General features: G+C 39.6%; 1 protein-coding gene across 1 annotated transcript in view; it reads right to left on the bottom strand.

Annotated features, from left to right (window-relative positions):
- Positions 1-470: 470 nt before the first annotated feature.
- Positions 471-16,041, bottom strand: part of LOC133994010 (F-box/WD repeat-containing protein 7-like) — a gene marked incomplete at its 3' end in the record, with an annotated part of 43,733 nt that continues 28,162 nt past the window's right edge. The window contains exons 4-5 of the mRNA XM_062433179.1: positions 904-1,152; positions 471-719 (exon numbers count right to left, since the gene is read on the bottom strand). Coding sequence (XP_062289163.1) covers positions 471-719; positions 904-1,083 — 429 coding nt within the window. The remainder of the gene's footprint in view (positions 720-903; positions 1,153-16,041) is intronic.

The raw sequence follows: 16,041 nt of genomic DNA on the forward strand, positions 1-16,041 counted from the left end.
ACAATTTGAGTGAAAAGAATTTAGTTTTTGAAGCTCATAGCATTAAAAAAAAATTACTACTCAGCATCCTTGTTGCTGTGTCTGATCTGCAGAACTCAACATGAACAAGAACAAAGTTCACGTGGGGTCTTCAGTAGAAACTGGAACTGATGAAAACAAAAGTCAGCTGTGCTTACCTTCTTGTTGGAAGAGCTTTGGTGTGTACAACCCGAGTCCAGGTTGTTATTGGGGGCAGACACATTGTTCCTGAGAGAGGGAGACCGCAACCCTTCCTCCCCTTCTCCTTCCTCCTCTTCTTCCTCCTCCCTCCCACTCTCCGCCGAATGTTCAAAGTCATCACTGTCTTGGTCCATCTCCTCCTCATCCTCCTCCTCCTCCTCTTCCTCCTCGCCCTCTTCCCTCTCCTCATCCTCCCTCCCCTGCTCCTCCCCTCCCTCTGTCCTCTCCTCCGCCTCCTCCTCCTCCTGGTGGCTGCTGCTGTTGTTGTTCTCCTCCTCTTCTTCTTCCTCCTCGTCTTCTTCGCCCAACTGCTGGCCTTGCAGCCGCCTCTGCTCTGCCCCCCACACCCATCGGGCTCCCTTCTCTCCTCCGTTCACTTCGTTTGGCGGGCCCTCTGCGTCCTCTTCCCCTTCCTCGTCTCCCCGGGGGCCGTTGCTGGCTCCTGACTCGCTGGGCGCCCATGGTTGTTCTCTCTCATCGTCAACCTGCGATGCCTCAGGCTGCAAAGAGACAGACAAAAACAATGAGATGCCTCTGAGGAATGATCTAGAGGAAAATTCAATCTGCTGCAGTTATACCTGCATAAAACTTCCTGCTTGGTTACAAGCTCTTCATCACATTTTAGACCTTTAATATGCTACTTTATCACTAGAATGCAATTTGTTCAGTGTGAGTTGGCGTTACCCTTTGCTGCAGCTGCTCGTCCTCCTCTACTACCCGGTTCATGTGCTCATCTTCATCACCCTCCTCTGCTGCCTGCTGGGGTGCCCGGGCCGTGGAGGAGGCGTTACCTCGCACTGCCGGACCCCCCGGCCCCCGACTCCGCCTGCTGCTGCTGCCCCCCGACAGCAGATCCTGGTTCATTTCCAAAAGCCAGCTTGCTACCTCCTGGACCTTCGCTAGGCTGTCTGAAGAGGGGAAGGGCTTGACATGCTGCAGAGACACAAAAAAAGAGAGAGGACACAGGCGATAAGAAAATGTTCATGATTTCCGCCGTCTGGTCTGGTTTTATGGCAAAAATCAAACAACTGCTGAAGAAGAGCAAGAATGAGACTGATTGGAAATCAATTTGTACACACAAAGGCATGCTTAATTGTTTACTTCCACCCAAAGAAAGAGTGTAAAGATCCCTTCTTCATATGCTATACTTGCTTCTGAATAATGGACAATAATGGACAATAAACATTTGCTTTTGGAGCCACACTATGCAGCTCAGCAGCACAAGAAAAAAAAAGGTGGGAGTGATTATGTTTGGCTTCAGATCACACAGCATTGAATGCTCTGCCTCACATGAGGATGGATGGGCAGAATAGCCTTGAGAGCTACTTGTGTTCCAATCTACAACAAAAGCCAATAAACAAAGTACAATCTGTCAAATACAAAAGCAAAACATGGCTTAAATGTACTAGAGGCTGGTCCAACAATTGTCCTTTAGATCTGTGTAGCCTGAAAGCTTTGGAAAAATGAAGGACATCTGGTTTATCTTCTAAATCCACTGTGTTGCTATGCATTTACCAGAAATCCATTTATTGAACACACACATAGCTTCTGAGATGTATCAAAATATATGCAGAATTCAAGGATAAGCTCCAGAGCTTTTATCTACAATGAGACAGTTTCTCCCCAGTTCGCATTTTTTTGAATGGGGTTGTATGAGGTATTTGTCCAGAGTTGGTACTAGACTGTAGTCCGCAACCTGCCACTTTGGAAGAGATAACGGCAAGGAAGCTAGGTGCTGTACTGGTGTAGCCAGCAGCAAAACATATTTAGTCAGCTAAATAGAAGCTCACCTAAAAAAATTAATAAAAAAATCTGTTTAGCACTTTCTGACCCAGACAGCTGATATGCAGCATGTGTAGAAATATTGACATTCTATGTTAAGAAAATGTTAAGCTATGAAAATATTCTAAATATAGTCTACACTTATACTGATAGATTTTTTTTTTTTAAGGTGGCTGAAATATATTTTTCTGCTGGTCCCGTTCACAGCTGTACATAGCTTCCACATCTGCTTCTCCAAACTGGGGGGTTGAGACTTCTGTTCACATCATTTATGAACTGTGAGTGGAGATGCTCATACACTGTCTTTAGCCCTGTGCACATTTTAACTATATTCTTGTAGAATTAATACAGAATTACAATGGAGCAATTTTGCAAGAATAAAATCTGAGAAACCGTATTTAATGTGGATTGGGCACATAGCAGATCTTTTTTTAAAGGGAGCTGTTTTGGAATACATTTATTAGCTTTCTTGCCAAGAGTTTGAGTGAGGACTAATACCACTAATCTGTACACTCAATGTAAAGCTACATTCAACAGGTGGATATCCTTAACACTGGAAGCAGAAGACCCTTTATCCAAAAGGTAGAAGAAATCTGCTTACCAGCACATCTAAAGTTAAGTAAATAAAATGTATCAGTGTTTCCCACAAAATTTTGAGAGACTATGATGGTTGGACCTCAGTCTGACCCTCCAAGGGCAACCAGGGGCACATTTTTAAGTCAAATGCATCATTCTGGTGCACTCTGAGAGCAAAATCAAGAGGTAATATCTATAAGAATAAAATAAAATTGTGCTCTAAACATTTTGTGTTTTAGTAATTTAACTACTGGTTGTATAGGTATGAATGGTGATGACATACCCATATAGCATGGGAAAGACATTTTTACCAGTTCATAAATGTTCCAAATAAACCATCAAAAAAAGACTAATGCCCACATTTCACCTCTGAAACAAAGAAGGCAGAAGATTTGGACATGTTTGGCTCACTATGAAACTGTGGTGGCACAAATTAGACTATGGTGGGCAACCACATTCTATATAATGAATGAAAAACACTGTTTATACAGAGTTCATGCTATGTCAGATGGATGGGAATGATCGGAAAGATTTGACTGGCAAACTTCCTAACATCATCTGACAACCTCAGGAGGATTGTATGATAACTGTGCTGGTTGTATGAGGGTTTCAAATACTATGCATTTGCAAAATCACATTATATCCATTAAACTTGGGTTTCAACACACTTTGGCTAAAATTAGATGACCATGTTTTGTTGGTTTTCAGGCACTTCCACTTTATTAATTGATAAGATACAAATATATCAGGGATTTCAGGGAACTCCCAGTAGTCTATGACAACTCAGAGGCCATTAAGACCAGCCAGCCAGCCAGCCAGCCAGCCAGCCAGCCAGCCAGCCAGCCACCCCCCCGCCCGTGAGACAGATGCTGATCTTTTCATCCAACTCTAAGTAAGAAAGTAAATGAGCAAAATAACTAAATCAATGTTCTGTGTGTTAAGTGTAATAGTGTAACAACGCTGTCAACTGCGCTATTATCACAGTTGTTGTAAGTTGGACTCATGTCTGACACAATACACAACTGATGCCTCACGTCAAAGTGTTTCTCTATTTCATTTTCTAAATTGGGTTTTACTCCAAAATATTAAATCAACTCTTCTAAATTTTGAGCTGGCAATTAAAAAACTAATGAGCCATTCTACTGGGAGCTGTGATTTATTACATTTAGTTTTATTCCATTACGCCCTTATAAAAATAAACAATTAAACCCTTTTATCATACAAATTGTAGATAGGTCTCTATCCCATGCATGCCTCCCTACACGATCACAGGGTAATTTGAAAAGTCAAATGGTATTACAGTATTTTATAAAGAGTATTTCTCAGTATGCTCTCTGAGGCAGGCTTGTGATATGAAGCTACAAATATAACTGACTCGACCCTTTCAGACATCTGGCAAAGCTACCAGACAGGAGACAAGATCTCAGTTACCAACGTCACTAACAATCACCATGGATTTAAAACAGCTGCAAAGCCATAAAAAACATGATTTCATTGAAATGACTTAATTCTTGCATCGACGGCCCCGTCACAGTCTGTTTATCTAGTCGCACAACCGATAACGGAGAAAGATTGTAAAACGTGATTCATTTCTCCCGAAAGAAAATACTGGCACCAAAGATAATCCCTCTTTAAACAGATGGAAGTTTTACCAGCACTTGAACAAAAGATTTTATTTACACACGATAGGTTTCAGGCAAATTCAGCTTGTGGAGTACACGTATTGAATTTTCCAGTCAGGTTTCACTTTTTTAAGCACAAAGTATCTTTTGAATGCTGCGTTTGGCCCTAACACTCTAAACAACTTTTCTAAACAAAGGCTCCCTTTTCACAGATACATTTTTGAATCAGAGCATCATATGTTCAGCTTTTCAGTTGAGTAAAAGCAGCACAATATGCACTACAATTCAGTGTTGTAAAAAAAAAAAAAAAAAGCAAAAGGTGGACATTTACAAAGGATTTGCAAGATTTTTTGTTGTACGCTCTAAATGGTCAAAATGGTTCTCTAAAATATAGAAATTCTGTGAAAATAAGACATGAAAATTGCTATTTTGCTGCTGCTTCCGAGGTTTTTACACCATGACCAGAATACAATCCACTGGAAAAAGAATGAATACATATTAAATACATATGTAAATCATTCATATTGAACATTGTGCAAAATGTTTTTAATCAGCAGCTTCTGTGCAAAATAATCTGAAAAAACTGACATAATATTGTTGAAATCATTTTTCTTACGATATCTCAGGCTGTTTATCCGTTTTGTAAATATTGTAGATGGTTTATTATAGTAAAGTTATAAAACATATATATTATTTATAGGTTATCATGCAATGGTTTTACTGGTCTGGCCCACTTGAGATTGACTTGGGCTTTATGTGGCCCTTGAACTAAAATGAGTTCGACACCCCTGCTCTAAAATTGTCCTGTAAAATAGGGAAATTCTGTGAAAGAATAAGACATGGACAATTATAAGTTCTCAAAAGAAATTTAACTTGATAAGCCTACACAAAAATGTACTGTAATGACTCAACATTTAAGTGGCATAAAAGGTTTGGATAAATAAAAAGGTACAGTAAGTAGGAGGTGTGACTCGTGGCCTTGTCTGCTCCAGGAGGGAGGAAGCTGAGTAGGTAGCATGAAAAGCAGTTCTTCACGTTTTTTTAGTACCAATGGTTTTAACAAGAGCAGCTGAAAGAAAGATGCAAACCATCTTTATTAAAAAAAAACCCATCAGCAGCAATGAAGTACTGTATTTTACAATTATAAGACCAAATTAAAGCCATGTCTCACATTCTGTAAGTCATAAAAAAGCATATAAACTAAAGATCGCTTTACAGTGTGTCACAACATCATTATAGTAAATCACACACTTTATGTCACATATATCTGTCTATTGTGATTTACACACATAAATTAGGGGGTGCTGTCGCATAAATTTCTCAACACTAAAGAAAAATGATGTTTTCCAAAATGTTTTAATGTGAATAAAGAAAGAAGAGCACAGGAAGGCCGGCTGGCAATGATTTTTCAGCCTAACATTTCATTTTTATTTCTAGTTTTATGCTTTTGTTCTCTTGAGGACTTCTTACACTTGACAGTTCACTACTGGGCACATGAGGTCAAAGCTCTACTACTGGTCGTACACTACGCGAGAAGTTTATTTCTGTCTACTGATTCTTACATAATCTTGGCTAATGTAGCTAAATAGGTGCCAATGGGTTTTTTCGATGCCCACATGAGATCTCCAGCTTATCTGGTTTAATCTTTACTGTGATAAAGTTGACAAAGCTTTGCAGCCTTGCAGATCTAAATCTCCTCAATGCACTAAATAAGAGATAAGAAAATACTTTTAGTGGGCTCACATACTTAATGTGTCTCAGTGAAAACCCAACTGCTTTGACCTTGAGGAAAATATCACCGGTCCCTTTGTAAGATCTTCTTCTCGCATTTGCTGTATAGTCCCAGCGCTGTGGTGGGAAGCATTAGACCTATCTCGGATTGCACAGCCCCCCTCGGGACTGCCAGTCCATTGCTACGAGCTCAGAAGAGGAAAAACTATGAATAGCTGAAGTTGTCCCTGCCTTTTACTGGAAGGTTCCGTAATTCGTTTCCTAAACACGGCATGAAATTTGTTTGTTGTTATTGTTGTTCAAACAATTGTTACCAGTGTAAACAGGAGGAGAGAGAGAGACTGACGTACAATAAAAACGTGACACTGATGAAATGCAGAGAAACGTAACACAGTTCTTAATCATTGTGACAGTGTTGTTGATTTTAAAAATGGCAATTACAACTTAAAAACTATGTTGATATCATTCAATATTTAACATTTATTGATAGAAACTGAATCAAATGCCCTGAGAAGAAAACAATAAGAGGAGTTACACAAGCATTCTTCTTTTTCAGGCTTATATAGTGGTTGATTTTGTATTTTGGTGCATCCACCACAAAGAATGATTATTCTCACACTAAGAATAAGGAATTGTGAATAAAACCAAATACAAATTGTCATTATGGCATTTACTTAAACAACACAAATTTCATTCATCACTCTTTTTAGTCCGACAAGAGCAGCGAAGTGTACAAACTGCTTTGGGAAGCCGGGGAGGGCAGGTGTGAATCTGTGTCACAGGCAGCCGAGAGACTGAGAGCCTCTGAGAGCAAACACATAAAATTAGATCAAACATCAAGCTGCTTTTCCCTCCAATTAATGGTTTTAAAGATCAAGAAGGGGCATGCTCAGTTCAGTTTAATTGAGCAACATGAGCCAAACTTCCTTTGGAGTGAATGTGAATCGCTCTTAGAGAGGTTCCCCTCAGCTCTACAGAGCATTTTAGCACTTTTCAGCTCATAGTTTTGGTTTCTCAGTCCACAACTCCACTCTCAATCTTATTTCTAACCACAGCAAACAGCTGTTTTCCATTAAGAAAGCTTTGATCAACCCGCTGAACGCTTTCCCGTCCAGCACCAAACAAAGTTGGAGCTTCACTGGTGAACATAGTGCAACATTAAGCCATTAGCAGCTAATTATAAAATAATTAATATCTCAATATTGTGTTTAAAGCTTTATCCACAAAGAACAATGAATGAAGCTTCACTTCCTACAAAGCTTCTGTGTCACTGAAATAAATGAAATTGGCTCAATTTTGACAATCAGTTTGTGACACGCCAACTTAATCAGCATCTTTTTAATTGTGCCTTTAAGCATATTATTTTAAATGCATACTCGCCAAAAGAATTTCTGCTTTTCCTAAAACAATATTAAGATGTATATAGACCAGCCTGGTAGTGTATGCCCGGCCGTCTGGCAGGGCAACATACATGCAGGCAGCCCCTGGTGCAGCTGCTGAAGGGGAAGGCGGGTTGGGATTTCTTCAGTGTGCTCTGCCAAGCTGGCACTTCACAAATAAAGCCACAGCTGTGGCACACACACAGACAGGATTTCAGCCTTGTGCACAGACTCAACATGGGGCACTTCAGCAAGAGCATGCTTCTCTTGGGTGGATCTGGACAGAGTTCCCTGTATGTTGTGATGGGTGGGCAACAGGTACAAATTAACTTTCAATGGACAGTGTCGGACCAGCACAGGGTTTTTCCTACTGAGAGAATTTCAACTTCTAAGCCAACTCAGTCAAAATCAGGGACCCCATGGGTCCTTAAAAAGTCTTTCAATTCAAGGTCCAAAGTATCGTTATTTTTAACAGGGGAAGCACTGAATTGCGTTATGTACAAAACACAATGACTATTCAGCTGTCTGCTTTCAGAAAATTCTACTTACTTATCAGACTAAATTGACTGGAAAGACCTCCCTCTGAACAAAATGAGGTATAGCACTTCATGGTTTTATAGAAATGTGATTGACAGATGTTCTAATCATAAATGACTGTGATCTAAAGCGTTATAAAGGAAAATCCCATCAAAACATTTAAAAATGCTCTCAGACTTATGCTTTCACTGTGATTGTAAGTTACTCTATGAAGATTTCAAGGGGCAAAAACATAAGTAGGCCTTTGTAAAGGAGGTTGTTACTGGTTGCACCTCTCCACTTTTCCGACTGCTTTTTTCATATCTGTCTTATGTTAACTCATCATACCATTTAGACCTCTAGTGCCACTATATTGTCAACCATGTATGCCTATAGGGATGTGCTTGCACTCTTCCACTATTTCAGCAGCTCTGTTCATATTCAGCCATAACCATCTTATTATATTCATTGTACCATTTAATGCAGCATTTCCCATACATTCATTTATTGGTGGCGGCCAGCCACAATAAAACTTTGCCAGCCACAAATTGATTTTCTATTTTTGTAGCTGCACACCCCACTCTCTCTCTCTGTCTGATAGACTCCCAAACAGGCGTGGATGCACCTGCACTGTGACTTGTTCGCCCCCGCAGCACCCTCTCTGAGCTTTTACCCTGCAGTCTTGTCACGCCATCTACACTTGCACTATCTCCACTTAAAAACCCAACACTTAAAGATCGATTGTGTGTCTACATTGCTTTTTAAAGCACCGACTGTAGACTGTATATAAAAAAAAAATTTAAAAAAAAAATCCCGGTGCATTCAAGTGCAACTTGTAAACTCAGAAATCTATACTTGAATGGCCACAAAGGTTGTTTAAAACAGGGATCGTTTTCTTATTTTCCTTTGTAGAAATACAAACATCTGTCATTAATTTCTTGTTCTTTCACTGCAATATTTTTGATCAAGATATGGCAAAACAAAAAAACACAGATTCAAATCTTTAAAATTACATAAATCAAATTGTTAGCAGCAGCTGTTATCAGCAAACCCCCACGTATTCTTGTAGGAGTCTCTAGTTATCTGATGATTTTCCATGTTTCACTGCAGCATTTTTAATAATTAGATACTAAAATCATAATAATTTCCCATTAATTTCTACAAAGGCACATTTTACGACCACACAATCTTATCAAATTGTCATCGGCGAACTCAAAATCAACCCACCTCCTCCCCACCACCCCCGGTCAGTAACCACCACAAATAGAAACTGATTCTGTGGGAAACACTCTAATGTCATCTCAAACATAGTGAGAATAACAGTTGTATAACCCCCCCGCCCCCCAAACCCAACAGATGTTATGTTGGCTATGATTAGACTTTTATAGTTTCAAGGGCAAGACTTACACTGGCATCATATTTTCAAATTAACTATCAGTATCAGAATATATTTCTCTTATATACACACTATATATATATCCTTAACGATGTACAACAACTGTGTTGCACCACGGCCAGAAGACGGCACACACACGTGCACACAAATCATTTTAAAACCATGAGTTACCACCTCTACCTGATTTTATGGCCAAGAAAAAACCCTGTAGCAGCTAACCTGCCCGGCCGACCACACAGCTGGCATCAGTGCAGAACTAAACCTGAGCCGTGAGTCACTGAAACTTTGTTTATGAGCTACATTACAACAACTTTAGTGTTTTTCCTGACAGTGTGCAGCATTATTTAGACAGTTGCAGTGCTCCATCACTGCTGATTCAAACTAAACCTAAAGGCAGTATGAGATACAATCTAATCATGGCTGTAATGTTTTGTGCCTAGAGTAAGCTATATAAAAACTGGCTGGAGAAAGTGATTTCTAAAGGTGTCCCGGAAAAGTTGTTGTAGGTTTTAATGTTTATTTTCCATCAAAATGTCTCATTCTGCACAATATATTGGTCATCTTTATCAGAAAATGTTTGTCTATGTTGTGTTTTTAGGAAAAAATGTCTGTCAATTTAAAATTCTTAAATATAGATAATAGTTTGCATTAAAGATGACAGCACTTTATAACCTTTATGATCATTAATTTTCCCTGTCATAAACTGGCTGCCGGTAAGAGATTCTAGGAGATTGAGAAAGCACAGTTAAAAAGGTAACATCTTTTTCTCCCATCAGAAGAGTTTAGTCAGAAGTGTAATTAGTTTTCAAATTTGTGCCAAAAGCAAAATATTACAACCTTTTGAAAATGCACCACAGTGCAGAACATTAAAGCCTTTTAGATAATAAAGAATGGCGTCATGGTCAAGAATCTCATGCTATTTCAGTAACTGAGGTCATGTGGTACACTGGAACAATTTTGGCCTAGATAATGTTACTGATTTCATACTAAATAAAAAAATTTAAAAAATGCAACTGCTTCAAATCATTTAAGTTAATGATTAATATGCTGAGATGAGATTCTGTGATTAATGATGAATCAATCAAACTGAGATCCTGGGTGGGCTAAAGTGTGACAATTTTTCCTTGCTTTGGGCGAATATCATTTCAAGGTTACTAGATACAGCTAAACCTTGTTGAGAATAAAAAGTAAGAAAAAAAAATTAGAGGAGTGAGCTGAACATCCCCAAATAGCAACGATAAATCACATCAATGTGACCTTAATAGAACAGTGGGAGAGAGTGGAGAAAATATTGGCTGTTCACAAAGCACATAGTAACAGATATAGATCCAGCAGCAGATGTAAACTGCAGCGAGCTCCACTTAAGCTTTCAAATATGAACTGTGGGACAACAGTGAAAAAAGAGCAAATCAAAAACAGTGTCTCGCAGCTGAAGGACAAACCCTACTGTATAATAACTGCTTCCTTGACATTTCAACATGTGACATTTAAACTAGTAAAGAGTAATGAGGGTTTTAAAAGGGATGAATTTTCCAGGATCCCCACAGAGTGTAATAATCCTATAAATACACCTTATGTTTGTTGAAACCTCTGTCTCCAGTTCAACAGAGAGGCTATTAATCGATGAGTCTATTTAGAGCTGGTGCCCTGTGATGTCTCAGAGGAAGAAAGTGAAACCTAGAACCTGGAGCTGATTGACAGAGGGGCAACATTTCTCCACATTCACTCCACACTGAAGTATTTCATTTTGTGACAATACTTTAAGAAGAAAACAAAAAAAATAAACAAACGACTTCTATTCAGCATAAAAGTGACATTAAGGTTTTGTCTATAGCATCCTCTAAAACTCATCTCTCTCTTTCATTGGAGTTGTTGCCATGCAACAGCCCAATAATACAACGTTTTCCTTTGTGGATTTCTATCATTACTTGTGAGAGCATAAATCTTCTTGGACACTAAGAGAATCAATCTTCTCTGCTGTGAAAATGGCCGGCAGCCAGACGGACTGTGGTAGGGACTTAAAATCCCAGTCAGTGCCAGCCAACTATTAAAACAATCGTGTGCATAACAAGCAGGGGGGGGAACCCAAGACTCTACAGCCATGAGATTGAAGCCTGCGTTAAAGCAAAGTCATTCACACACACACACACACACTCACGGCCAAGTGCACACAAGCACTCAGACACACACAATCTTGTTTGGCTTTTATTTGTTCCATTAGAAAAGGCTTTTTCCACAAATGAGGAAGGGCAGCAATCACTGTAAACCGCAGGCAGTCTGAAGGCATCCATTTAAATGACTATGCCAGCTGAAAGCCAAGTCCACTGTTGTCAAGGCAGCAAGACAGCCATTAAATCACCTGGTTCCATTAAATAATCAATTACTGCGCTGCTCTCCCTGGCAGCACAGTTATTATACCTGAGAAATGGTTTTGGACAACCAAAAGAGATAAACAAGGACACTGTACGTCAGACACTCTGCTATTTGCAATATGTGGTCAGGCCCCATATGTTTTCCTGCATTGCACACAGGTGATAATAAGCAAATAGCATAACGCTATCTGCTCAGGAAGGCAGGGAGAACCAGATGTGACTGTGCCAGTGGACGCTGATGCACTGTTACCTTTGGTTGAGGAGGGCAGCCAGTTGCCAGCCGCTGCAGCTGTTCTGAAGTATGGCTGCAGGAGAGGAGATCTGAGCAGCAAGCTGTGCGGCCCAGTCTCTTCATCAGAGAAGAGATGATGCTGCAGCCACAGCCACACATCGACTTGCTCATTAGTAGCCTGGCTGTTCTGGGGTTAGAAGCTATGTGGAGAGGGAAATTAAAAAGGGGGGGGGGGAGCTACAAGCTGCAGTCACTTCCTGGTCTTCGCCAAATCCCCTCAGTTTTCCTTAAAGCTGATGCTTTTTCTGTGATGTATTCCACATGGTGCTGATCCACAGGTACTCCGTCACTGAGATCAGGTTGGTGTTATCTACAGTCAATGTAATACAGACGCCGACGCTCACCTTAATCCAAACTGAAGGCACTTGAGTTGGTAAGTACAGTTTTTCGGTCCATTTCCCTCGTGATTGCTTCCCACTTACTCCACTTCTATCTCTGAGCAGACACACACCTCCTGCTGTAGCTCCTCTCTCTTTTGCCAAACTCACTCCCATCCAATAAAAAAAAAACACCTTCACCTGATATTGGAAATCACACACAGGCTGCAATGTGTGCCCCTACTCCCTTCTTCTTCCCACAATCTCCATCTGTTTCTTTCCACTCCCTCCACTGCCTTCGGTGGCTGTGCAGTGAGGATGCTATCCCCGTCAACGCTGCTGCCACCACCACTGTACACACACACACCCCACCACCACCACCACCTCCAGCTCCAGCGGCAAACCACTCAGACTGAGCTCCTCCAACTTGCCGATAAAAGTGCGTCCCTCATATGACATCCGAGCTTCTGCTTGTTCCGTTAATTGAGGAGGCAGTGGACAGATTATTAGAAGAAATCAGAGCCACTTTGCATGCACCAGAAGGAGTGATAAGCAGGGTATAGTCAGGATGCAGTGGGGGAGGGGTCCAGGGTAAGCATTTAGGGAGACAATAACAGAGCAGACAGGATTATTATGGTAATAATCAGTCACTGCGGCCACGATGCCGCTGATGACTGCTGTAATAATAAAGGAAATAAAGAACTGTCACTTTAAAGGCTGAAAAATCCTTACAATGTGACACTAAAAATATCAAAGCTGCAGTTACTTAGCTTTTATTGCAGTAATTTACAGTTATTACATTTTCATTATACTATCTTGGTCTAACACAATATTATATGGTGCTTTAGTATAATGTGTGAGATTAGAGACGGCTCAAATATTTGCAGTGCAAAGTGCATTCATTTTTATTCTCTTGCCTCTATTCGCGTCCCAGGTTTAGTGAGACTGCACATTTAACATGTTTAAACAGATAAATCAGTGATGCTCAAGGACAAACAACATGAAGCTGTATGTTAGCAGAGCTGATGAAGCCGGGAGGCCTTGGGAGGGAGGGGTAGAGAGTTGGTGTTAATAGCAAGGAAAAGATAGGTTGACAAAAAACTGAGAATGGGTCCTTCTGTTCAGGGAGCAGCAGCTTGCTATTAATAGCACACACACACACAACAAAATTGATGACTCTTTGAAACCAGTGTCTCCTAACACCGCCAATATGAAAGGAAATGGTAAATGATTGCTGCAAAAACATTAAAACTAACCATGACTGGCTACAAGAGGATGCTGAGTTTTATAAAATAGTGTCACATAACAAGAATGTATTGATTGAGGATGTCGCAAAAAAATGTTGCCCTGAAGTTCTTTAATAATCTGCTTATTACCTAAATAGTACAGATGCCAAGTAGATATTTAGGCTACAACATGAAAATGATTTATGACAGAATTTAATTCACACAGAAAGAATTTTGTGGCAATGATATTTAAGTATTTATTGTAAAAATAATTATATACAAAGCAACAAAAGGCTAGCAAAGTTGTTAAACATGCATCTGGCACATTCAAACTACAGCTGTGCCCGACTCAATTTGGCACGTTATTTTTCACAAGCTACATGATCCAAATACTGGAGGTCCTGGTTCAAAACTATTGACGTCATAAGCTCGAAGTATTCCTATCATATCAATTAAAGTGTAACTAGAAGAATGAGACTCTTGACACTTAACTTATGCCATCAGTTGAAGAATGAGACTCTTGACACTTAACTTATGCCATCAGTTGAAGAATGAGACTCTTGACACTTAACTTATGCCATCAGTTTGATCCTTTTACTGTGCAAGACCTATCACAAAATGTGTGTTTTTCAGTGTTACACAGTGAAGTTTCTTCCCTAAAAAAATGACTGTTGGCTGAGCGCAAACACCAACTCGCAGAGTGCACATAAAACCAACACAGATACCAATTCTTAGTATATCTCATGTACTCACTACTGACAAGAATCAGCTGGGATCTCCAAATAAATTACTAAATAATCAGAGCTGAATTCAGATACAGGTAGCAACACAGTTTGGAGTTTTGTTTTTCTCAAATGTAAAGTGCTTTAAAAATAAAATTATTATTGTTATTATTACTATTACAGTGTTGCCAGGTTAAAAGACATGTCTGTTTTTTTGTGTAGTTTCGGGGCTTTTTTTTTTAAACTGTGAAATACTAAATAATCACAATGTTTTGTTTGAAGTTATGTGTGTGCTGGCATGCATGACATAGATGTGCATCATCACCATCAAAATCCTCCTCCTCTATCCTACAAGTGAATCTAAAAATGAACAACAGTTGTAATTGAAACAATTTTTCCCTAAACGCCAAAGAATAGTTAGCGTTAAAACTTCTTGTATTCACCATTTTGCAGTTGGTGTTTACTTGGCCCAAACAGTCCACGTTCTGAGTGTATAGAGTTTATAGAACTGGCATTATTATTTGTAACTAGTTAGTGATGTATGAACTGACTGACTTTGACATATACGTGTTAATGTGATCGTTTCAACAGCTTTAAATCTTTCTTTCTGCTGTTAAACTCGCACAGATGCCTCATCTTAATTCTAGTCACCCAGAGTGAATTTACATCTATTCATGTCTTTACACTGAGTTTATATGGAACCATACTGTGTTCAGCTTCAATACACTTTCAAGAGGACAATTAAAGTCTTCAGAGAGGACTTTGCACCTGGGCTGTCCATACTGTTCAGTATTCAGCGTACAGGCTCTGGTTTAACGCTGCAAAGATATCCACTCTAAAATCAACTGCTATTAGTCTCTTTTCAGGTGGATATTGCCAAAGTGACAAGAAATGTTATTGCTGCATCCATTTATTTGGGTAAAGTGCATCATGCCTTAGTGTGCGGCTGTAACAGACATAAAAAAGGTGCTGGAAAGGGTAATAACAAAACACTTAAAAGCTGTCCTCCGTGCTCGCTCACTGGCACATCTTTGTGCCGCTGATAGGAGTTGCTACTAAAAGGTGACACCTTACTGTGATTCACTGCAACACAGATTTCCTCAAACACCAGGTTGCCATCTCCTCTGGAACAAACAGCACATGGCATGCACACAGACTCCATCAGAAACAATCTAGTATGTCCAACTGAACAAGGACAGACGGTCGCATTAATAAAGTCCAGCCTTCATTTAATATATGCAGTAGCTTGTTGAGAGCTGAAGCCACACATTAGGGAGGCGCAGTGTCTACATCTTAAAATCAGAATGTACCGTAAGCAAAAATGAGCAGCGCATTTACCATTTTGTTCTTTTCTTGACCAAGACTGAATGACGGGGCAGGGTGAAAGGGTGCCCCGTTCATTATTTATGAATATTGCTTTTCACTGTGTCAGCTCACTGCTTCATATTGATCCATAAAGAGGAGACTCACTGCACCATAGCAGAGGGTTTCAGAGGAAGACATTACAACAAAAAGCTTTTATATGAAGCAGCTACCAGGGACCTGAGGGCCGGCTAAACTTGCATATGACATGATGGTATTACTATTCATCTTATAACAAAAAAATGACAACCTAAACTATATAAATGCTACATACTACAGGGTACTAACACAAGCAATATTCAGTACAGCTCTAACTGAACAAAAGCTGATCAATACTGTACTCTATAATGATCTGTGTTTTTTCTTTCAGTCAATAAGAAGACTCAGTGATTGGACAAAGCTGTTTAGAGTTCACAAAAAGTGTTAAGTTTTTAAAGTTAAAACTTATTTCAAAAATGTATTGCCTTCTTCACCAGTACTATTAACTAGAAAAAATCACTATGTGTATAAGAAGGTTAAGAATGGATGA

The sequence above is a fragment of the Scomber scombrus genome, chromosome 2, assembly GCF_963691925.1.
Source record: "Scomber scombrus chromosome 2, fScoSco1.1, whole genome shotgun sequence".
NCBI classification, from domain to species: Eukaryota; Metazoa; Chordata; class Actinopteri; order Scombriformes; family Scombridae; genus Scomber; species Scomber scombrus.